A 17,727-nucleotide genomic window follows, 5' to 3' on the forward strand; every position below is an offset into this window, starting at 1 on the left:
CATCCTGAATTCAAGTTCCAGATCGAAATATTTTGTTTCAATCGCAATTACACGTATATGCAATTTAAAGTATTGCACCAGACTCATATCAGACATTACATATCACTATTATTAATCAAACGCTGAGGTAACATTGATTTAATGTTATTTATTAATATAGTATCAACACAGAAGATTACACCATAAACTTGAGTGTTTCGGCAAAGGCGAGTCGGCGTTTATGTAACCCTGAACCTGATACTAACATATAAAGTATGACCTCACCGGATGCCAAACTCTTTTTTATTGCAGACAGCGTATGTGACGTTGTGGTTAAATATTAACATTAAATATTGCACCAAACTTATATTATTTGGGAAATACATTAGATATCACAATCATTTATCAAATTGATTTAATGCTATTTATTCGGCTGATACTTTTGAGTTTAAAATTATATTGGACAAAAGGAAGCTCACATACGGTCAAGGCCAAGTCGCATATTTGTTTGAATAACACGTCTCAAGTTCTGTGAAATAATACAGTCGCAGCAAAAAATAATAAAAACATCGACCAGTTTATTATTGTTTAGAAACTAGAGCTGTGCTTGGAAAAGTTTTCTGTTCGCAGATTTATGTCATTTCGATAACACCTTGAAACTTGAAACTTTTGCGTTCTGGTAACTGAACTAACTGAAAGTATTAGTTGCGATTTAATAAATCTACATATTGCAAATATATTTATAAATGTATTTTCATGAATCAGTAGAAAGAGAAAATACCAAAAACGGAATTTATATTTGTTTGTTCCATTACCAGCGCCGGCTTAGGCGTCAGTATTTCTGGCAGAATAAGCGTAACTACAACAAAAAGTAATAACGCTGTTACCAGTTACCAATTAAGTTAATCAGAAAAAGAAGGAGTAGAAGTATTCTATTGGTGGGTCAACGTGTTGAAGGTTGTGGGGAATACCGCCGTGCGCATCGTGTTGATCTCCACCGACACAAAATAAACCGGCAGTTGCGGTCATTCCATGATTCCCGTAGTTCGGTTCGGATCTGCCGAGTTCACGGTGCAGCTGCCCCACATCCGTCCCGGTTTCCAACAAGCTGACGAATAATATATTGTTACCGAATCGGATTTTAGCCGCAGTCGCTGCGAATATATTGGATTGTGAATTTGTGTTTTGTTTTGTTTTGTAACTGACTAGTGTTTAGTGCGATGGGAACGTGTTTGTCGCAGGTGGACCCCGATTCGGAGGTACATATAGGAATGCCGCTATGTTGCCAATTGCTGCAAACACATTGTTCTTTTGTATTCATATTATATTTTGTTTTTTCGTTACTTTTACTGCAAAATACTGTACAGAATACTTGTGTGTGTGTGGCTTTCGCTTCCGTTGCGTGCGTGTTCTATAAATGTATGTATATTTTAGTCAACTGGCGATTTTGTGCAGTTTGGGGACCGCGACGAGGATGGGAGGCCTCAAAGGAAGCGCAAGTGCACGGATATATTTTTCTTGTACTTTTTCGGGACATTTTTAGCGATCACGGTACGTTTTTCAGTTGCACGCAACACGTACCTATATTAATGTTTAATTTAGTGTGCTTTTCTGATTTATTGTGCTAGCATTGGTGACGTCAATCGCATCCTCACCGGGTACGACAATTGTGGAAATGTTTGCGGCGAGCAAAACAAGCGAGATGGGAATGATGTTGGCTGTGTTGGTCTGGACATGACTTCCAAGCCGTAAGTATAGAATCGACAACACCCCTCGCAGCCGCACTTCGGTTAAACCCGATGCGCAGATCAAACGCACTCGTTTCAAATGTAAATAATTACACATTGGCGATAGCGGCCGCCATTGGCAATGTAAACATGTGCTGATGTGCATAGCATAAATATAGACACACAGAACGCCTGCTTATTATCCTAACGTGATGCATTGCGATGATTTTAATCAAATGCGGTCTTGTTTTTTAGATTTATGCTGGAAAGAAGCAATGAACGGATTTGCGTTACGAACTGCGAACAATATGGATAGTAAGTTGATTAAATGTTTTTTAAACAATAATTGTTGCATGTTTATGCCTGGGTACAGTAATCGGAAGCTTTTAGATTAATGAAATGTGAGGGCAAGCCTTAGTGCATTATTGGTAAACAATTATTGAATGCGTCATTTTAAAATATATACATAGTTATGGCATGTTAAACTGATGTGCTGGCAGTCATTTTGAATTTACGCCCTTTTTTAATTGACGTCAAAACAAACAAAACAGATGAATAATTAATCAGCATGTGTGACAAATAAATGTTTGCGTTTCCAGAACGAACATTTATGCGTGTTGTGTTTTTATTTTATGTATCACCGATATGTTGTATTCACGATAGACGCATTCAATTGTTTTTTTTTTTATAGACTTTCATTTGTTTTCTTGCATGTAACAACAGCATGTACTACTGCCCTCGGTAACAATCTATTAATCGATGACAAGTTACGCCGGTTTAACAATATAAAAATAAAATGTAATGCCATTACGTGTCTCGAAAAACACGACACATGTCGATAATTTATTACTCGCAATAATTGGACTTGTTTAACCCAAATTTTACTCACTTTGTTTTCGCAGCGACACAATTTTTGGTAGATGCGTTCCCAGAGCTGGTGGTGATGTTGCTAAGGCTGTAAGTTTATTTAATTTAATTTAATTTAAACAAACATAATTTACGTTTTTTTTTTTTGCAAATCAGAAACCATTTTGGCAAAACCTGACGGAAGATATCAATGCATCCAAATTGGAAATTTTTTACATGGCACTCATTTCTTTCGGTGAGCATTGAGAGTTGTTTTGTTTATGTTTTTCTAATTTAAAACGTATTACCAGCTCTGGTGTGTTTGACCGTGATGCTGATGAGATATAACACGGAGCCATTCATTTGGTCGATCCTCGTTGGTGGGGCGGTAGCCATGACATTGGGCTGCGTCGCGATATGGTAGATACGCTTGTTTTGGAAATAATGCCACGCCATTTCACACCTTATTTACAGGGTCCTCAGGTCGACGGCAACAAAACGAGAGGAAAGGGATATGTTGATGAGTTTGGGAATATTCTTCACTGTTTTGACAGTTATTCTGCTCTTGTGTCTACTGGTCATGTTCAAGCGTATCAAATTGGTGGTATCGCTGTTCAAGGAAGCGAGCAAGGCCATCGGTGCCATTCCGCATATTCTTCTTGAGCCTGTAGCTGTAAGTTTGCTATTGGCATTTTCGCATCTTCCAGCATGTTACTTTAATTTTCGTAGACAATCGCTGCGTTTTTTATCAGTTTCGTCGTAATTGTCTACGGTGGGATTTTGATTGGTAGCGCCGGCAACCTGCAGATGATTCATGAAGGCTTGTACGAATACGTGCCGAACAAAGCGGTCATCTTCACCGGCGTCATCTTTACAGTCGGTTGGATTTGGATGCTATACTTTTTCGTTGGGTGCCAGAATATGATCGTTGGTGGTACCATTTCTTCGTGGTATTTTATCAGGTATGCAACGCGCCAGTTAATTACATTTTGAAGATGCTATAATTGTGGTGTTGTGGTTCCAGGGATAAGTCACGCTTAGCGTCGCCAATTTTGTACGCCACACACAACCTGTTGCGCTATCATCTTGGTACGGTTGCTTTTGGCTCATTTATTATGCTGATCATGCAATTGATTCGCATGCTCATTGAATCATTAAAACGCGCCGCGCGCAAAATGGATGCGGTCTTTGTCTTATTTGCTGTAGTTGCATTTTTAACATTCTGGAAGAGTTTGTGCGCTACTTCAGTAAACTGGCGTTTATTGTGACATGTAAGTTGATATCCTCAGAGTAATATTATGAATGATTATAATTATAAATGCGTGTTAATCTAGCGATGCACGGTGTACCTTTCTGCAAGGGAGGCAAAAACGCCATGCGTCTGATTGTCGACAATGGGCTAGCAACAATAGCGCTCAACTCTGTCGGTTCTTTTATTTTGTTTTTTATCAATCTCACTATCATGCTAACGACAATGTTGATTGGGTACTACATGATGGATAAGCCAGGTTTGCATTCTGTCTGGGGTCCGCTGGTTGTGTCGACACTTATCGCCTTCTTCATGGCGTACTGTGTACTTAGCGTATACGATGTGAGTATAATATTTGTTTTGAATGAATAGATTGTGACGGCTTATTTTTGACGTAGACTACGCTTGACACAATTTTCCTTTGCTTCTGCGAGGATTGTGAGATCAATGACGGTCTTTCACGCCCGTACTACATGTCCGCTGAGTTAATGATTTTCGTGGAAAATTCCAAAAAGGCACTGGAGCAATTGGAAGCGAACAAGACACAACCGAAAACGGAAGAACCCAGGGATGCATGGAATTCCACAACCCCCGCACATCCAGCCTAAATGTGAAGATTCAATGGTTGGTGAACTGCTAACTAAGTGTATACAGTAAAGTAATCTTATCAAAAAGCATCCGCATAGTGCAACCTTCAATATGTAATTGTAACTTTTGTCATTGTGTAAATGAACCATGAAAAATAAAAAATGGTTCGTCCAACCCGTTTCGGCGTTATCATTCATAAGAGGAAACAGACTAAAATGATAAATTATTATCGAAAATTAATAATTTGCGACACAAGCCGGTATTCAAAAATGGAAATTAATATATTAAGTGATTACGAGAAAAATAACACCCAAGCAATAATACATACATAAATGAAACGAAATTCAGTAGCTTCGGGAGGGGAATACCCGGCGTGCCTCTTTCATGTTCGACGTTTGCTTAACAATCGTTGAGCTATAAAATTTCGTCGCCGTGGAGTAAAATAGTTTATTGCAAATATGCAATAAAACGAGCCGGCGTGAACAATCTAGGATTTTAGCGTGGAGAGAGAACTGAGATACACGGGTGGGGCCGTAAGGAAGTTTTAAGGTCTGAAACAACACATGCATAAGTTTGCAAACATCTCAAATTCAAAGGCGATTATATCCACTGAAGTGAGCGCTGCGCTCAGCACATTTAGACGGCGTTCAGTCTTCTCCCGTACTTCTCGGCAGGCAGGCGTCGGGAGTGTTTGTTTTTCTTTGCAGTGTGTGGTTGGTCGCCATTCGTTTAGTTCATTGCGGTGTATTTTATTATAGAAATCGTACGCGCATACCCCTATTTTTGAATAGTTTATTTTAAGAAATCACATCGCACCGAGCGAGAAGAATACACCGGCACGATGAATTGTTTTGCTAGCGCCGGATTGCCCGATGAGGTAAACAACACTTATCTTTTATTATTATTGACTTAAGTGTCTTTTTCTAACTGTTGATACGTTTTATCGTTCAAAAGGCATATGTTTCCGTTCGCTCCAAGCTTATTGATGAGACTGATGGCGAGATTGATCGCCCTACGCGCCATCGGCGTAAAACAAATGAGAATTTCATCTATGTGATGGCGTTCTGTTATGTGCTACTGGTAAGTCAGATCAAACGGTTGAAAATGCGTAACTGCTTAACGAATGTCTCAATCAGGCGGGCATGCTGATCTACTGCGGTGTTAACGGCCCTGCTAGTGGCCATCGCGATAATTTCGAATATGGCCATTTTAATAACGATCCAGATTCGATTTGGGATGATGTAATGCACCAACACCTGCAATTGGGTAGTACAGATATGTTGTACATGGTGGCGTTCATACTCGCAATTATAATGGTGACAATATTGCTTCTGCGTTACTTTATTGGCGTTTTCATTTGGACCATGCTTGTTCTTGGATCATTAACGGCACTTGGGCTCACCATCGTAGCATGGTAATCAATTTTACATCCGGAATAGTATACACTCTGATTTCTTTTTTTTTTGTTATGCAGGGCTGTTTTTTTTCAAGTGAAAAATGATTCGCACGGAGTAATTCTGCTTCCGCTAGCCGCCACCGTGGTGACGTTCGTCATTGTTTTTTTGATCTATGCAACGCGAAAACGCATTCAAATGATTATTCAGGTCTTCAAAGAGGCCAGTAAAGCGATTGGCGATATGCCGCAACTGTTTATTCAACCGGCAATTGTGAGTTATTGTGTTTAGGTGAACATTTTAGTAATTATTTCATATTTTAGTCGTTTGTCGCATTTCTGGTATCGGCCATTGGGTTTAGCTCCCTTTCAACAGTTGTTTTTAAAGCTGGTATTAAGGAAAACGGGTATTTCAATCCTGACGATATTGTGATCTGCACGTACATATTTCTGAGCTGGGGTGGTATTTGGCTCACATATTTCTTCAAAGGATGCCAGAGTATGGTCATTGGTGGAACCGTTGCTACATGGTATTATCGAAGGTAATCTCATTTAGTGTTAACATACTTGTTACCGTTGTTATAACAATGAAATAATATCTTTCAGAGATAAATCGGACTTGGGATCGCCGATGTGGAGGACAACCAGCAATATGTTGCGTTATCACATGGGCACTGTTGCTTTCGGTTCACTTTTGATGCTGCTTATGGAAATCATAAAGAGCATTTCCGATTTCTTTACGAAACGCAAAATCGCGCGCGTTTGTTGCTGCTGCTGTGCTTGTATCTGCTGTATGCTGAATAAGTGTATAAAAAACTTTGAGGAAATTATAAAATATTTCACCAAGATGTCTTATATTATGACTGGTGGGTACCTAGAATATCTGTTTTGTAAAGTCTAAATTATTTGTTATATGTTGCAGCTATTCACGGCGTGTCGTTTTGCACCGGTTGTCGCGAAGGAATGATACTACTGCTCAACCATGCGTTTTCACTAATGCAACTGAAATGTTTTTGCAAGTTCGTCCTTGGTCTGCTGCAGTTGATTATCGTCGCCATTGTTATTATCGTATGCAGAAATATTGCACGTCCAGATAGTGCCGATTTCGTATCGGTTGTTTCTGGTATTTTCGCGTTTTTTGCCGCTAATACTTTCCTCAGTCTTTATAATGTAAGTTTGCACGTATCATTCGATCAGTTTTGATATAATATTACATTTTTTTTATGCAGATCGCGATCGACACGATCTTCTTGTGCTATTGTGAGGATCTGGCTGAGAATGATGGCGTCTCGAAACCGTATTTCATGTCCAGGGAACTGATGTGTTTCATGGAGGATTCTAAGAGGACGTTGAGTGATATTGTGAGGGATATGGCAGGTGAGGTCGATATGCCTGGTCGAGTCGTGCGTGGACATGATGATGGTCCAAATGCGCCTTCAATGGGCCCCATCTGATTACCTTTTTAAAAATGTTCTTACGTCTTTTTTCCATCGTTTTCAATTGTTATTCATGGTTTTATGATCAACGAAAAGTTTATATACTTTATACTTTTTTATAACATTGTATTATGTACTTCCGAGTATTTTATCAGTATAATAAATTTTTGATATAATAGAAGACTTCTGTTTTATTATGTTTATCTGCGACAAAAATGGAAAACCCCAGTGTTCCAGATCTATAAAATGGCTGATTTAGTTTTTCAATTTTTCGAAGTTTCCAAAAACCACTCAAAGTCAGTCAAGAGGTTTCAATTTTCCGATGAAGGACAGAGCCGAACTTATTCATAAAATTATTTTGTGTCGAAAAACAGGGCCAAACAAACAAAGGATTATTTATTTTGAATGCATTATTTGTTATAACTTTACTATTTATTTTGAATGCATTTACAATGTATTAAACTTATATCTTTTAAACCTTTAGCCAAATTACAAATAAGTATTAAAATAATTTATCTATAAAGGCATTTGCCTTCATAATAAGTAATAAAACCTTAATTATTTTTTAATTTTTGGGAAGGCATACGTAATTTATAAAAATATGGCGGAGGCGCCTGACATTTTAATTACTCTTTATAAAAATTATTAAAAACTTATATTACCATTGGATAGAATGGCGTTTAATTACATTACTAACACAACTTTTCACGTGATAGTAATAAGGGTTTATTTAGTAAATACATTTAAGTGGAACATGTACTTTAAGCCAGGTTTATTTAGCGATTATCTCAGAAACTAATAAAGATAAACAATAACAAAAAACAGCATTACGTTAAGTAAACAATTTTACATATAATAAGATTTTAAAAATTGTACATTTAAGAAAGAGAAAAACAATTTTCCGATGCAATTTCCTCAGAAACTATAAAAGTTAGAGTAAAACTTTTTGCACTTTCTTCATGTCACGACAGAGGTCTATTAAATGACAGATTTAGTTTTTTGATTTTGTGAAGTTGACCAAAGACCACTCGAAAAATGTCAAGAGGTTACACTTGACTATTTTATGGGCTAAAAAATAAATTTTAAGCTAGAGAAAAATAAAAAACGCCAATCGATAGAGAATGGCAAGGGGATGAAAGATATCTAGTCAGTTTTTCCTTAACAGCAATATTTCCAAAATGAACTGTGAAAACCGAAACGGGTCTATTTGAACCACCTTCCCGATTTTCACGAAACTTTCTGGTCAAACGTAGAATGATGCAGAGAATCCATTAGTGAAGGATTGGTTTCGATGACGTAATTAGTTTTCAAGTTATTGGACATTTTCATTTATTACATAACTGTCGATTATTGAAAATATTAAAATGCCATATGATGTAAAGTTTTATCGTCTATTCAAATGTGAAAACCGTTTTTCTTTAATTCCTTTAATTTTGAAATTAAGTGCGAAAAACTGAATTATTCGTTGCATCCATCATTTCTAAAGCAAAAAATAAAAATTGGAAATTTAAATTTTTTATTGCGGAATATTTAAGAAAACGTCATTTGGACCTCTTTATTTTAATAAAATTTTCTTCTCAGATGCACGGTTTTTTTAATAATCGGCATAATAGAATTTGTTTTGTGCGAAGTCAAGTTTTTTTTTTTAATTGTCAATAGGGCCTAAATGGCTACATAAAAATTGTACTTAAATAAATGAATTAGAATTAAGCAAGCTACCCGAATCCGAAATCAGAACATAAAATTCCAATTTTATTTTGTGATAAAAATGAAAAAGTTTTGCCTTTTTTATGACGAAATCTTTTCACGGTTTCATGTTTTTATAACAAAAATTAAATTTTTGAATTTTGAAATTGTTTTTTCTGATTATAATAAAACAGAACAATAGAAATCATTTATTTTAGTAAACTTTTCGTCGACAACCATTATTTAAGGCCCTATTGATGCCGGTACTGATTAAATTGTATTCAATGGTTTTATGTGTATATCTTTTAAACTAAACGTTTAATTAAAATATTGTACTAAAATATTTCATTGAGATAATTGTCCTCTTGTATAATGTGCAATAAAAACTTTATTTTTTAATTTTTTTAAATAATGCATATAATTAATTAAAATATGGCGGAGGCGCCTGACATTTTATTGCGTGATTTTATTATAAAAAATTAATAATATTATTGTGTAGACAGGCTCTTAATACACTTATGAATAAAACTTTTTGTCATTAGCACTAACCGTTGGCCCTATAGAAGCATTTAAGTGGAATCGTTTACTTCCATCAATACTGAAGTACCGATTATCTCAGGAACTAATTAAGATCTACAAAAACGGAAAACGGCATTGTGTTCAGCAAACTATTCTACATGTGATAAAACTTTAAAATTTGTATTTTTGAGTTGGAAAAATTGATTTTCCGACGCGATTTTCTCTGAAAGTAATAAAGATGGAAACAAACTTCTTACAGTTTCTTCATGCCACGATAAGGATCTACAAGATGGCAGATTTAGTTACTTGATTTTCCGAAGTTTCCAAAAACCTCTCAAAAGTAGTCAAGAGGTTACACTTGACTACTTTGTGCCTCAAAATTATTTTTAAGCTAGAAAAAATGAAAAACGTCAATCGGTAAAGAATTGCAATGCGATGAAAAGTATCTAGTCAGTTTTCCGATATCACCATTATTTCAAAAATAACTGGTGAAAATCAAAACCGGCTGAAAAGAACCACCTTTTCGATTTCCACGAAACTTTGCAACTTGATGTAGAATAATGCGAGAAATTCATTAATCTTATTTTCATTGCGGTATCTTAATTGGTTTTCAAGATATTGACGATTTTCATTTCTTACATAAGTGTAGATAAGAACAAATTTTAAAATGCTAAATAATGTAAAAATATGCACTGAATAAGAATCTGAAAACGAATTTCTTTTAGAATAAATAGTTTGCAAGATAAGTACAATAAACTGGATTATTCATTTTGTCTATCATTTCTTATGGCAAAAATTAATTTAAAAAAATACATTTTTTATTGCAGATTCTACAAAAAAACGTGCTTCTGAATACTTTATCTTAGTAACATTTTGTTATCAGACTGATTTTTTGTACAATTATCACCCCTTATATTTGCATACATATTCCTTATACCTACTTAATACAATAAATATCAATTTACATTGCAAGTATGTAGCTGATATGCTTTTAAAAACATAGTGTCGATTCATATTTCCTATTTAGTTGATTTCAAAAGGAATTAATTTTAAAAAAAGTTCGACCCTGTCTTTCGACCAAAAATATTTTTTAAAAAAAGTTCAACCCTGACTTTCGACCGAAAATATTTTTAAAAAAAAGTTCGACCCTGACTTTCGACCGAAAATATTTTTTAAAAAAAGTTCAACCCTGTCTTTCGACCGAAAATATTTTTCATAAAAAGTTCGACCCTGTCTTTCGACCAAAAATATTTAAAAAAACAAGTTCGACCCTGTCTTTCAACACAAAATAAACTTTGCAGACAAAACTTCGGAACTGTTTTTCAGTCGAAATTAATAAAATCAAAATTTGGCTCGGTTTTCAACTTTTAGAACTTGATTTTTACAATAAACTCTGAAAACGACAAATGGGTATCAAAAATATAATAAATTCAATAACAAGCACTGTTTTATTGTTTTCTTTCACAAACTTTCATACAAGCAATTTGTTATAAAATTACAGAATTTTGATGAATATACATTGCATGGACACAACAACCATCTGATTAATTATCAGTACATTTTAAGTTCCTTTTGAATTGCGTATATCTTCTGCCTATAAACACTGTTCCTTGGGGTCCAAAAATATGAAGAGTGTAGTTGGAATCGTTATCCAGGACCAACAAATGATAACTGGTATGCCATCTGCACAACAAAAAATAAATAAAAATAAAAATTTTAATCGTTTTCCCAGATTATCACAACAAAATACATTCAGCAAAACGTTATGAACTTGTTAACAATTTAGAAAGTACTAGTATTACTTCTATCAAGTAATCTAAACAAAGTGCAAATATAAACATAGAGTTACATTCATGCACCAACCGCAGCAAATGCAGTCGCAAGATATTCCCGAACGACATTAGCTGAAGAAGTAAATCGAAGAAGCCTTCTTCTCTAACACCAGCCGAGTGGATCAACCTTGCGACTGCTGCTCGCTCATTACGCGCTTACCTGCCTGCTACTTGTGTGACGTAACGGTGTCCACCACTCCGCAGCCGCCTCGTAGAATGTGAAAAATCCACGACGCTTGAAAAATTCCGACCTGCGGAGTACGAGTCGCAAGCTGCGATCCGGTGGACTCCATCTCCTCTAACGCCGGATTCATTCAGCAGCAACCTCAATGCAAAACTACTCTCTGCAGGTCTGCAGCCTTCGCTCGTTCGCTCCTACGCCAGTCGTCGCTCGATGTTCGACTCGCACACCTCGCGTTACTCAGAAATCTGCATCGCGCGTTTCACAATTCGTACTCGAGTACCGTGTGGGTGTCCAGCATTAAAATCACCTAATACGACCGATAAATCCTCGCAGAGAATGGCCTAAGTGTTGTCCAAGAAAACCTGCAATCAAACAAGAATCAATGATCACAAACATAAATTCATACATTTTGGATTAAAAAGTGAGAGTCGATCTGAACTTGCCGTGCAAACCTTGTGCGTTGTGTGAGTGTACATTCCCGCTTCCTCTAAACGAGCAATCATGGTAAGTCTGTGCGACGCAGAAGAGTCTGCAAGACTTAAATGATCGGCATCTTTGGTATCTTCTTTTGTGCTTTGTCAGACAATGGCATAGAAAACAAGCAAACGAACTAAATTTGCGCCGCGGCAAACAGAAAAAAAGTCATCAATATAACAGCTAACAGGACTACCTCGTACTATGAAAGGCGCAAAAATTTTGAGTAAAATATTAAATGAATGAAAATATTTAACAGGTGCAAACAAGCAACACTTGAATTCAGTACTCAATGTTCACCTTGAGCTAGTAAACAAGCGCAACGCAGAGGTGTGTTTTACATTACCACGCACAGCTTCAAACAAACAACTCCAAAACTAATTGTTGCAAAACAGTCATTCAATTATTTACAGTACGTGTTTTTCTGCGTTACGTCGCGGCATCTTTTCAAAGATATCTTGATAGTGAAGAAATAAAACTCACCACGACTTGTTAGAGATTCTTTTCCGCCGGATGGAAACACACCGATGACGAGGAGACGCGGCGACCACGGCGGTCGTTTGTCCATCCGTGCGTTGCGATTCGCGTTCGTGCGCGCGCGATCGCGTCGCAATAATTCACGATCGCCATGAAGAGTCGAGACGTGACCCTGAAATCGTTCCGTTTGGCGATCCTTCATCCTTCATTACTTGTTATACCTTAGTGTCTATTCAAAATGGCGACGATGTCAACCTACAATTTATACAAAACCGCAGCTGTTGGATAATGACATAACGACATAAATAATGCATACTTATGTGTTGTGGGCGTTCATTTTTTAGTTAAATCCGCATAACTTGTTTGATATTTGGGCACCGCACGTCCACTTTCGTTTTTTTCGCTCCGTCTCGCCGACCATTGTACATATATGTATATGTAGGCAACGCGCAAAGGCACAAATTTATTCTTTATTCCCATGGCTATATAAGACCATGGAACGCTTTCACTTCTCGAGCATCGCTACATCGCCATCATCATCATCGGCTTCCAACTTCCAATGACAATGTGTGCATCTCGAGACTTAATGTTAGCAAATTGTTGCAACAGGGAAAAACAATAGAAAAGAACGCGGATTATTCTAATTAAACTTAAGTTATTTCCACATAAGTTAATTATGACAACATTAGGAAATTGGGAATAAATTTTGTTGAAATCAGTCACGCAGAACCGCATTTCGTAAGACGATTGTCAATTGTTTAACTATACACTGTGCACACCAACTGACCATACGTCTGCCTGCAAATGGCGTCGTCGATAAATAAATGTTGACCTAAAATGTCTGCAACAATGTGTCAGAGCGATGGAAACGTCAAAATGATGTCATATATTCGTTGTTATGCACATGCTACAACATGTAATAAATTACATTCATGTTTATGCAGCCGCCTTTTCTTAAGAACTCAACTCGAGAAGCATCGTAAACACAAACCCAAACCGAAACAGAAGCACAGCGGTTGTGCGCTGCGCCAGAGATGACATTAAAATTACCTGCGCGTGTGTGCACGCCTGGTAATTTAAGTTCGTCGTCTTTAATTTTAATACGCTACATAATTACACGCGCTCGGTGCTCAACAGTTGTGACGGGGACATTATGTCGAAGCAGTTAGAAAACATATGCGTACCGTTTCCGTTTGAACTTTGTTAGAATCTTTTAAACACTCAAATTTTGGTGACGTTTTTCTGAGCGCTATTGTTTTTCTTTTCAAATCAAACATTGTTCAAATGTTTTATCTGCTACACGTATTGTTAGCCAATTGTTTTATTGTATTACTACGTACCTATGCAGCACACATGTGCTTACCTTTGTTCCGTTGTGTTTTCAGTAGGTAGGCCAGTTGCCAGCGTTTGCGTGACGATCAACAATGGTGAAGCGCATCAACAAGAATCACTACGTCGCGACGCAGCGCCATACGGACTCGCCGACACCCGTTCATGTAGCCCGCAGCGTCTACTCCGACGGCGAGGAAAGTCAACGAGCGCCATCGGAGCGCACCCTATCAGAATACACAGTATGACGTTATTTACCAGCTCTTACATTAGGTTATGTTGTTTACACATGAATCCTTACAGCCGTACACGGTGGTGAACGAACGAAGGTATTTAAATGCACGCAATCCACCGCCGCGGGCTTCTTCAGCACTAAGTAGACACAGTGCCGGTTACGACAATGGCAGTGATATCTACGTCACGAGCGGCGCATATAAATCACCCTCGGAAATCAGGTGCGAGAATATCCTAACAATTACAACCAATGAATTAACATGAAATTATTTAAATTTTTAGCCGAAGTAGGGGCGCGCCAAGTCACTATTCTTATCGCAGCGCGCGTGCACCGTCGATTGCCAGTACCGCAAAAACACGCAACTCACGGAAAGCAGGCGTGACGATAGAGACTATGGCGGCGCCTAACCCCTTCTGTCCCAACATCAAGGGCATGTGCTGTCTGATGCTTCTCCTAAATTTAGGCATTATCCTGGTGACACTTGGCTTCGTCATCGTAATACAGTTTTTCGAGCCAGCATACGTATGGTACGCCACTATATACACTTACAACTAGTGAACGCAAATAATTAATTTTTCTGTTGTTTAAAAGGTTTTTGGGAATTGTTTTCTTGATCTTCGGTTTTCTCACGTTGATTGGCAGTTTAATATACTGCGTGGTAGTGTGCCGGGATGCAAAACGGCCGGACGAGATTCACCCCGAAGATTTATACTGGACCCACCATTGGCAGAAGTCCTTTGGGACTGTTCCGCCCTCTGAAGTACACTACAAAACAAGCGAGAAATATGCCGACGATCGGTACTCGGATCGATATTCTGTGAGCAAGCTGAGTGGAAAATATTCCAACTCACACTCGCGCAACGGACGATACTAACGTACTCTTCAATCGAACAAATTAATACGTAATAGTAATTAATTCTGTGGGATGAAAGGACATAAAGTGACTCTATAGTCTATCGACTAATATGATTTCATATTGTAAAACAAAATGTAAATGTGTTTTTTTTTATTGTAATTAACTTGTAATTATTAAATTAATAGACGACTAAACGCCTACCTTATGTATTCTAGGTCAACATTGATGTCCAAGTAACAGGTTCCAAAGCGATTTTAGACAGATCCTCAGCTAAATCATCAACGATAATATTTTTACCAATTTTCTTCAATTCCGACTGATTGTTCCCCAATTGTTTTAAGTCGTCATTTGTGTCCAAATCAGTTGTTTGTTTAGGCTTCTCATAAATCATTGAATTAATTATTGCGTGCGCAATCATTCGCATTGGCACCATAGTGTGTATAGATCCTTCAAGAAGGTCGTCCAGCTTGGAATTTGATAACTTTTGGGTGAAATTGTGGACGACTTGTGAAGCCTTCTCCCCACCAGATTTTAACGCTGGCGTTAGGTGACTGAATGCGCTTTGCGTTTCAGTCTCGTTGAAAAGGAAATGCATAGGTTCCAACATGCCATCGTCAAAGTCGGACGAAGTATCAAAACAATGCAATTCCTGTGAAGCAATCATTGCATATGTTTATTTATGTTATAAAACTTATAACAAACCGTATCATTTACCTTATTAGTGTCTATTATGTAGAGTTGTGTCTTATCATACCAGTTTTGTTGCTTACGATGACTATACACGCGTCCAGTAGGAACCAAAATGGCCGCCATGACAGCCTTTCCATCATCAACTAATTCTTCGTGTACGTACAGCGGAGTTTCACATTGAGGTTCAAAAATAAACACTAATCACAAATAAAAAATAATACAATACAAATTATACCAGCATATATAAATACACTAATTAAACCAGAACACTTACATTTATTATTCTGCGTGATGGCCCCCATGTGAGCACTCATTGGATTCGTAACCAAATGCGTCACTCTCAAAGGCACTGTCCACATCATCGACAACGTTAATAAATTCCACACACTGAGACGTTTCTTACTAGCAGCAACAACTAAATGACATTGTGTGCTTGTGCCGAATGCAATATGTTCAATAAGTTCGGAATAAGTTGAGTGCAACAATGAGCACTTAAGTGCAATTGTTTCAGGCAACCATGTTGTCAAAATGTTCTCAAATGCGACTGCCAACAGTGAGCCATCATGCGAGAACGCCATAGTTGTGGGAATCATGTTACGATAGAAACCAGAACTTGCACAACGCCAAGAGAATCCTTTAGCTAAATCAAACTAGGATGACAAATCGTTTAAAACAAAAGAATCACACTTACTGTAAACACTTGTGACATCCACAAGTTGCCAAACTTTGAAAAACCCATCCTCGCCAAGTGTAACCAAACGATAGTCCTCTTTACTCGACGGCTGAAACTTCAAGTCCAAAACTTTGCCTTCATGCGCATACTCCACGTTTGTATTTAACTGAAAACTATTTAGGCCAAGTTAAAGGTTTAGTTAAGTATAATAGGTTTACTTTACAAATTACCTTTGCTTTGCTTCATTAAAATTCCAAAACTTTAATCTGCCTTCGAAAAACGCACCATCGTCGTTGCGTTCCTCAATGGTCGCCATCCACCGGCCATTTTTGGAAATTGCGAGCGCTTTAATGTTTGTATTTTCAATTTGGACGTCTCTTTCATTGGTAATTCTATTCATACCAACTACATCCAACTAAGCAACACAACAAAAACAAAATAACAAATAAAATAAATAAAAAAGCAGTAACTTACATTATATAAAAGTTGTTTGTTATGCGGCGAATAGAATTGCAAATGACCAACAGTGCCATTTAACACCAACGCACGAGTTTTCGAATCCCAGTGAATTCCAGCAGGAAATTCATCCCCAAGAATCAATTCTTGTATAATAGAAACTGGATTAAATTGCATATCAACGATATGAATTGCGTTGTCTTTGCTCGCTACCGCAAGATACAAATTCTCAGGTGCTATCCCAACTTGCTGAATGCAATTTGACATGCGTGGTAGAAAACCTTTCCTCGTTGAATCGTCCACAGTCCATTTTACCAACACGCATTCATCAGCACCGCTAAAAAATGTTGTCCCCGAAGACGAAAAACAAATCGTATTCACTGGTAGCGTATGCCAATGGAACACCGCTTGTGTATAATATCCGAATAAGTTTTGCCATAGCACAATGCGACCTGTATCGTCACCTGTTAAAACTGCAGATTCGCTCGGATGCGCCGCAATTGCTGTGAATTTTCGTTTCGCTATCTTTATCTTAACCTGCTGCGACTTTTCGTTTTCAATGTTATCTATGAATAATTTTCGACCGGAAATCAACGCAATGAAATTGGCACCTATTGCTAATTTACAGTTTTTGCTATTTTTATAAACTAATGACATAGGATGCAGTTTATAAGTATCAAAGTGGAATAATCCAGTGCTGAGCTGTCCATTATTGTTTACCCACACCAGAAATGCTCTATATTTTCCAGAATGTTCAAAAGGTTGAAAAAACCTCACTTGATTAATATCCAAATGAATATGTTTCACTTTTAGGCCATTTGATGCTTTCCAGCATGTAATGTTACCATCAACAGTGCATACAGCAATGAATTCAGTTGCATCTTGTTGGTATAAGCCAAAATTTACAATGTCTGCTTCAATTCCCTTAAAGTCAACAAAACGTCTGCCGGTTTTCGTTGTATAACTACACAATCGTCGCAAACTCGCAATAAAACGAATCTAAAGCAATATTATTGTAAATTTATAAGTTAATAATTTAATTGACAAAAGCTTACTGTGAATCCTTAGAAAATACAGGTGCATGATGCACAAAAGACT

At 37.3% G+C, this 17,727-nt stretch overlaps 4 protein-coding genes and 1 long non-coding RNA gene across 5 annotated transcripts; 3 read left to right on the top strand and 2 right to left on the bottom strand.

Moving 5' to 3' along the window:
* Window positions 1-976: 976 nt before the first annotated feature.
* On the top strand, window positions 977-4,563 carry LOC135802346 (choline transporter-like protein 1). The gene is given in 13 exon segments (XM_065315918.1): window positions 977-1,238; window positions 1,414-1,530; window positions 1,582-1,727; window positions 1,962-2,021; window positions 2,609-2,663; window positions 2,730-2,808; window positions 2,864-2,972; window positions 3,027-3,225; window positions 3,282-3,514; window positions 3,577-3,712; window positions 3,715-3,823; window positions 3,887-4,143; window positions 4,200-4,563. Coding segments are annotated over 13 exon segments (1,749 nt in total). The 5' UTR covers window positions 977-1,199; the 3' UTR covers window positions 4,410-4,563.
* Window positions 4,564-4,692: 129 nt separating this feature from the next.
* Window positions 4,693-7,399, top strand: LOC135802348 (choline transporter-like protein 1). Its single transcript, XM_065315920.1, has 8 exons — window positions 4,693-5,266; window positions 5,344-5,469; window positions 5,526-5,803; window positions 5,864-6,056; window positions 6,107-6,324; window positions 6,389-6,648; window positions 6,705-6,952; window positions 7,012-7,399. The coding sequence occupies exons 1-8, from the start codon at window positions 5,231-5,233 to the stop codon at window positions 7,234-7,236; spliced, it is 1,584 nt and encodes a 527-aa protein (XP_065171992.1). The 5' UTR covers window positions 4,693-5,230; the 3' UTR covers window positions 7,237-7,399.
* A 3,453-nt stretch (window positions 7,400-10,852) lies between these two features.
* Window positions 10,853-11,400, bottom strand: LOC135802215 (uncharacterized). The gene is made up of 2 exons (XR_010550520.1): window positions 11,287-11,400; window positions 10,853-11,106 (listed from the first exon to the last, which is right to left on the bottom strand). It is a non-coding gene; the product is annotated as an uncharacterized lncRNA (long non-coding RNA).
* Window positions 11,401-11,488: 88 nt separating this feature from the next.
* On the top strand, window positions 11,489-15,010 carry LOC135802214 (uncharacterized). Its single transcript, XM_065315763.1, has 5 exons — window positions 11,489-11,943; window positions 13,776-13,961; window positions 14,023-14,174; window positions 14,236-14,481; window positions 14,546-15,010. Exons 2-5 carry the CDS (start codon window positions 13,815-13,817, stop codon window positions 14,826-14,828), a joined length of 828 nt encoding a protein of 275 aa, XP_065171835.1. The 5' UTR covers window positions 11,489-11,943; window positions 13,776-13,814; the 3' UTR covers window positions 14,829-15,010.
* On the bottom strand, window positions 14,946-17,617 carry LOC135802213 (WD repeat-containing protein 75-like). The gene is made up of 6 exons (XM_065315762.1): window positions 16,648-17,617; window positions 16,404-16,588; window positions 16,192-16,346; window positions 15,775-16,140; window positions 15,525-15,697; window positions 14,946-15,459 (listed from the first exon to the last, which is right to left on the bottom strand). The coding sequence occupies exons 1-6, from the start codon at window positions 17,284-17,286 to the stop codon at window positions 15,022-15,024; spliced, it is 1,956 nt and encodes a 651-aa protein (XP_065171834.1). The 5' UTR covers window positions 17,287-17,617; the 3' UTR covers window positions 14,946-15,021.
* Between the last annotated feature and the right edge of the window lie 110 nt (window positions 17,618-17,727).

This window comes from Atheta coriaria, unplaced genomic scaffold (assembly GCF_025399875.1).
Source record: "Atheta coriaria isolate IRGN ID8LTWV9N9 unplaced genomic scaffold, Caltech_Dcor_3.1 hic_scaffold_16_pilon, whole genome shotgun sequence".
In the NCBI taxonomy this organism is placed as follows: domain Eukaryota; kingdom Metazoa; phylum Arthropoda; class Insecta; order Coleoptera; family Staphylinidae; genus Dalotia; species Dalotia coriaria.

Bases quoted from the DNA above. Each gene is read 5' to 3' on its own strand.
- LOC135802348 (XM_065315920.1), top strand. From the start codon at position 5,231: ATGAATTGTTTTGCTAGCGCCGGATTGCCCGATGAG. The intron at 5,804-5,863 runs GTAATCAATTTT...TTTGTTATGCAG, and splicing joins GGGCTCACCATCGTAGCATG to GGCTGTTTTTTTTCAAGTGA. The intron at 6,325-6,388 runs GTAATCTCATTT...AATATCTTTCAG, and splicing joins GCTACATGGTATTATCGAAG to AGATAAATCGGACTTGGGAT.
- LOC135802214 (XM_065315763.1), top strand. From the start codon at position 13,815: ATGGTGAAGCGCATCAACAAGAATCACTACGTCGCGACGCAGCGCCAT. The intron at 14,175-14,235 runs GTGCGAGAATAT...TTAAATTTTTAG, and splicing joins AAATCACCCTCGGAAATCAG to CCGAAGTAGGGGCGCGCCAA. The intron at 14,482-14,545 runs GTACGCCACTAT...GTTGTTTAAAAG, and splicing joins TTCGAGCCAGCATACGTATG to GTTTTTGGGAATTGTTTTCT.
- LOC135802213 (XM_065315762.1), bottom strand. From the start codon at position 17,286: ATGTCATTAGTTTATAAAAATAGCAAAAACTGTAAATTAGCAATAGGT. The intron at 16,589-16,647 runs GTAAGTTACTGC...TGTGTTGCTTAG, and splicing joins ACAAACAACTTTTATATAAT to TTGGATGTAGTTGGTATGAA. The intron at 16,141-16,191 runs GTAAGTGTGATT...AGTTTGATTTAG, and splicing joins GGATGTCACAAGTGTTTACA to CTAAAGGATTCTCTTGGCGT.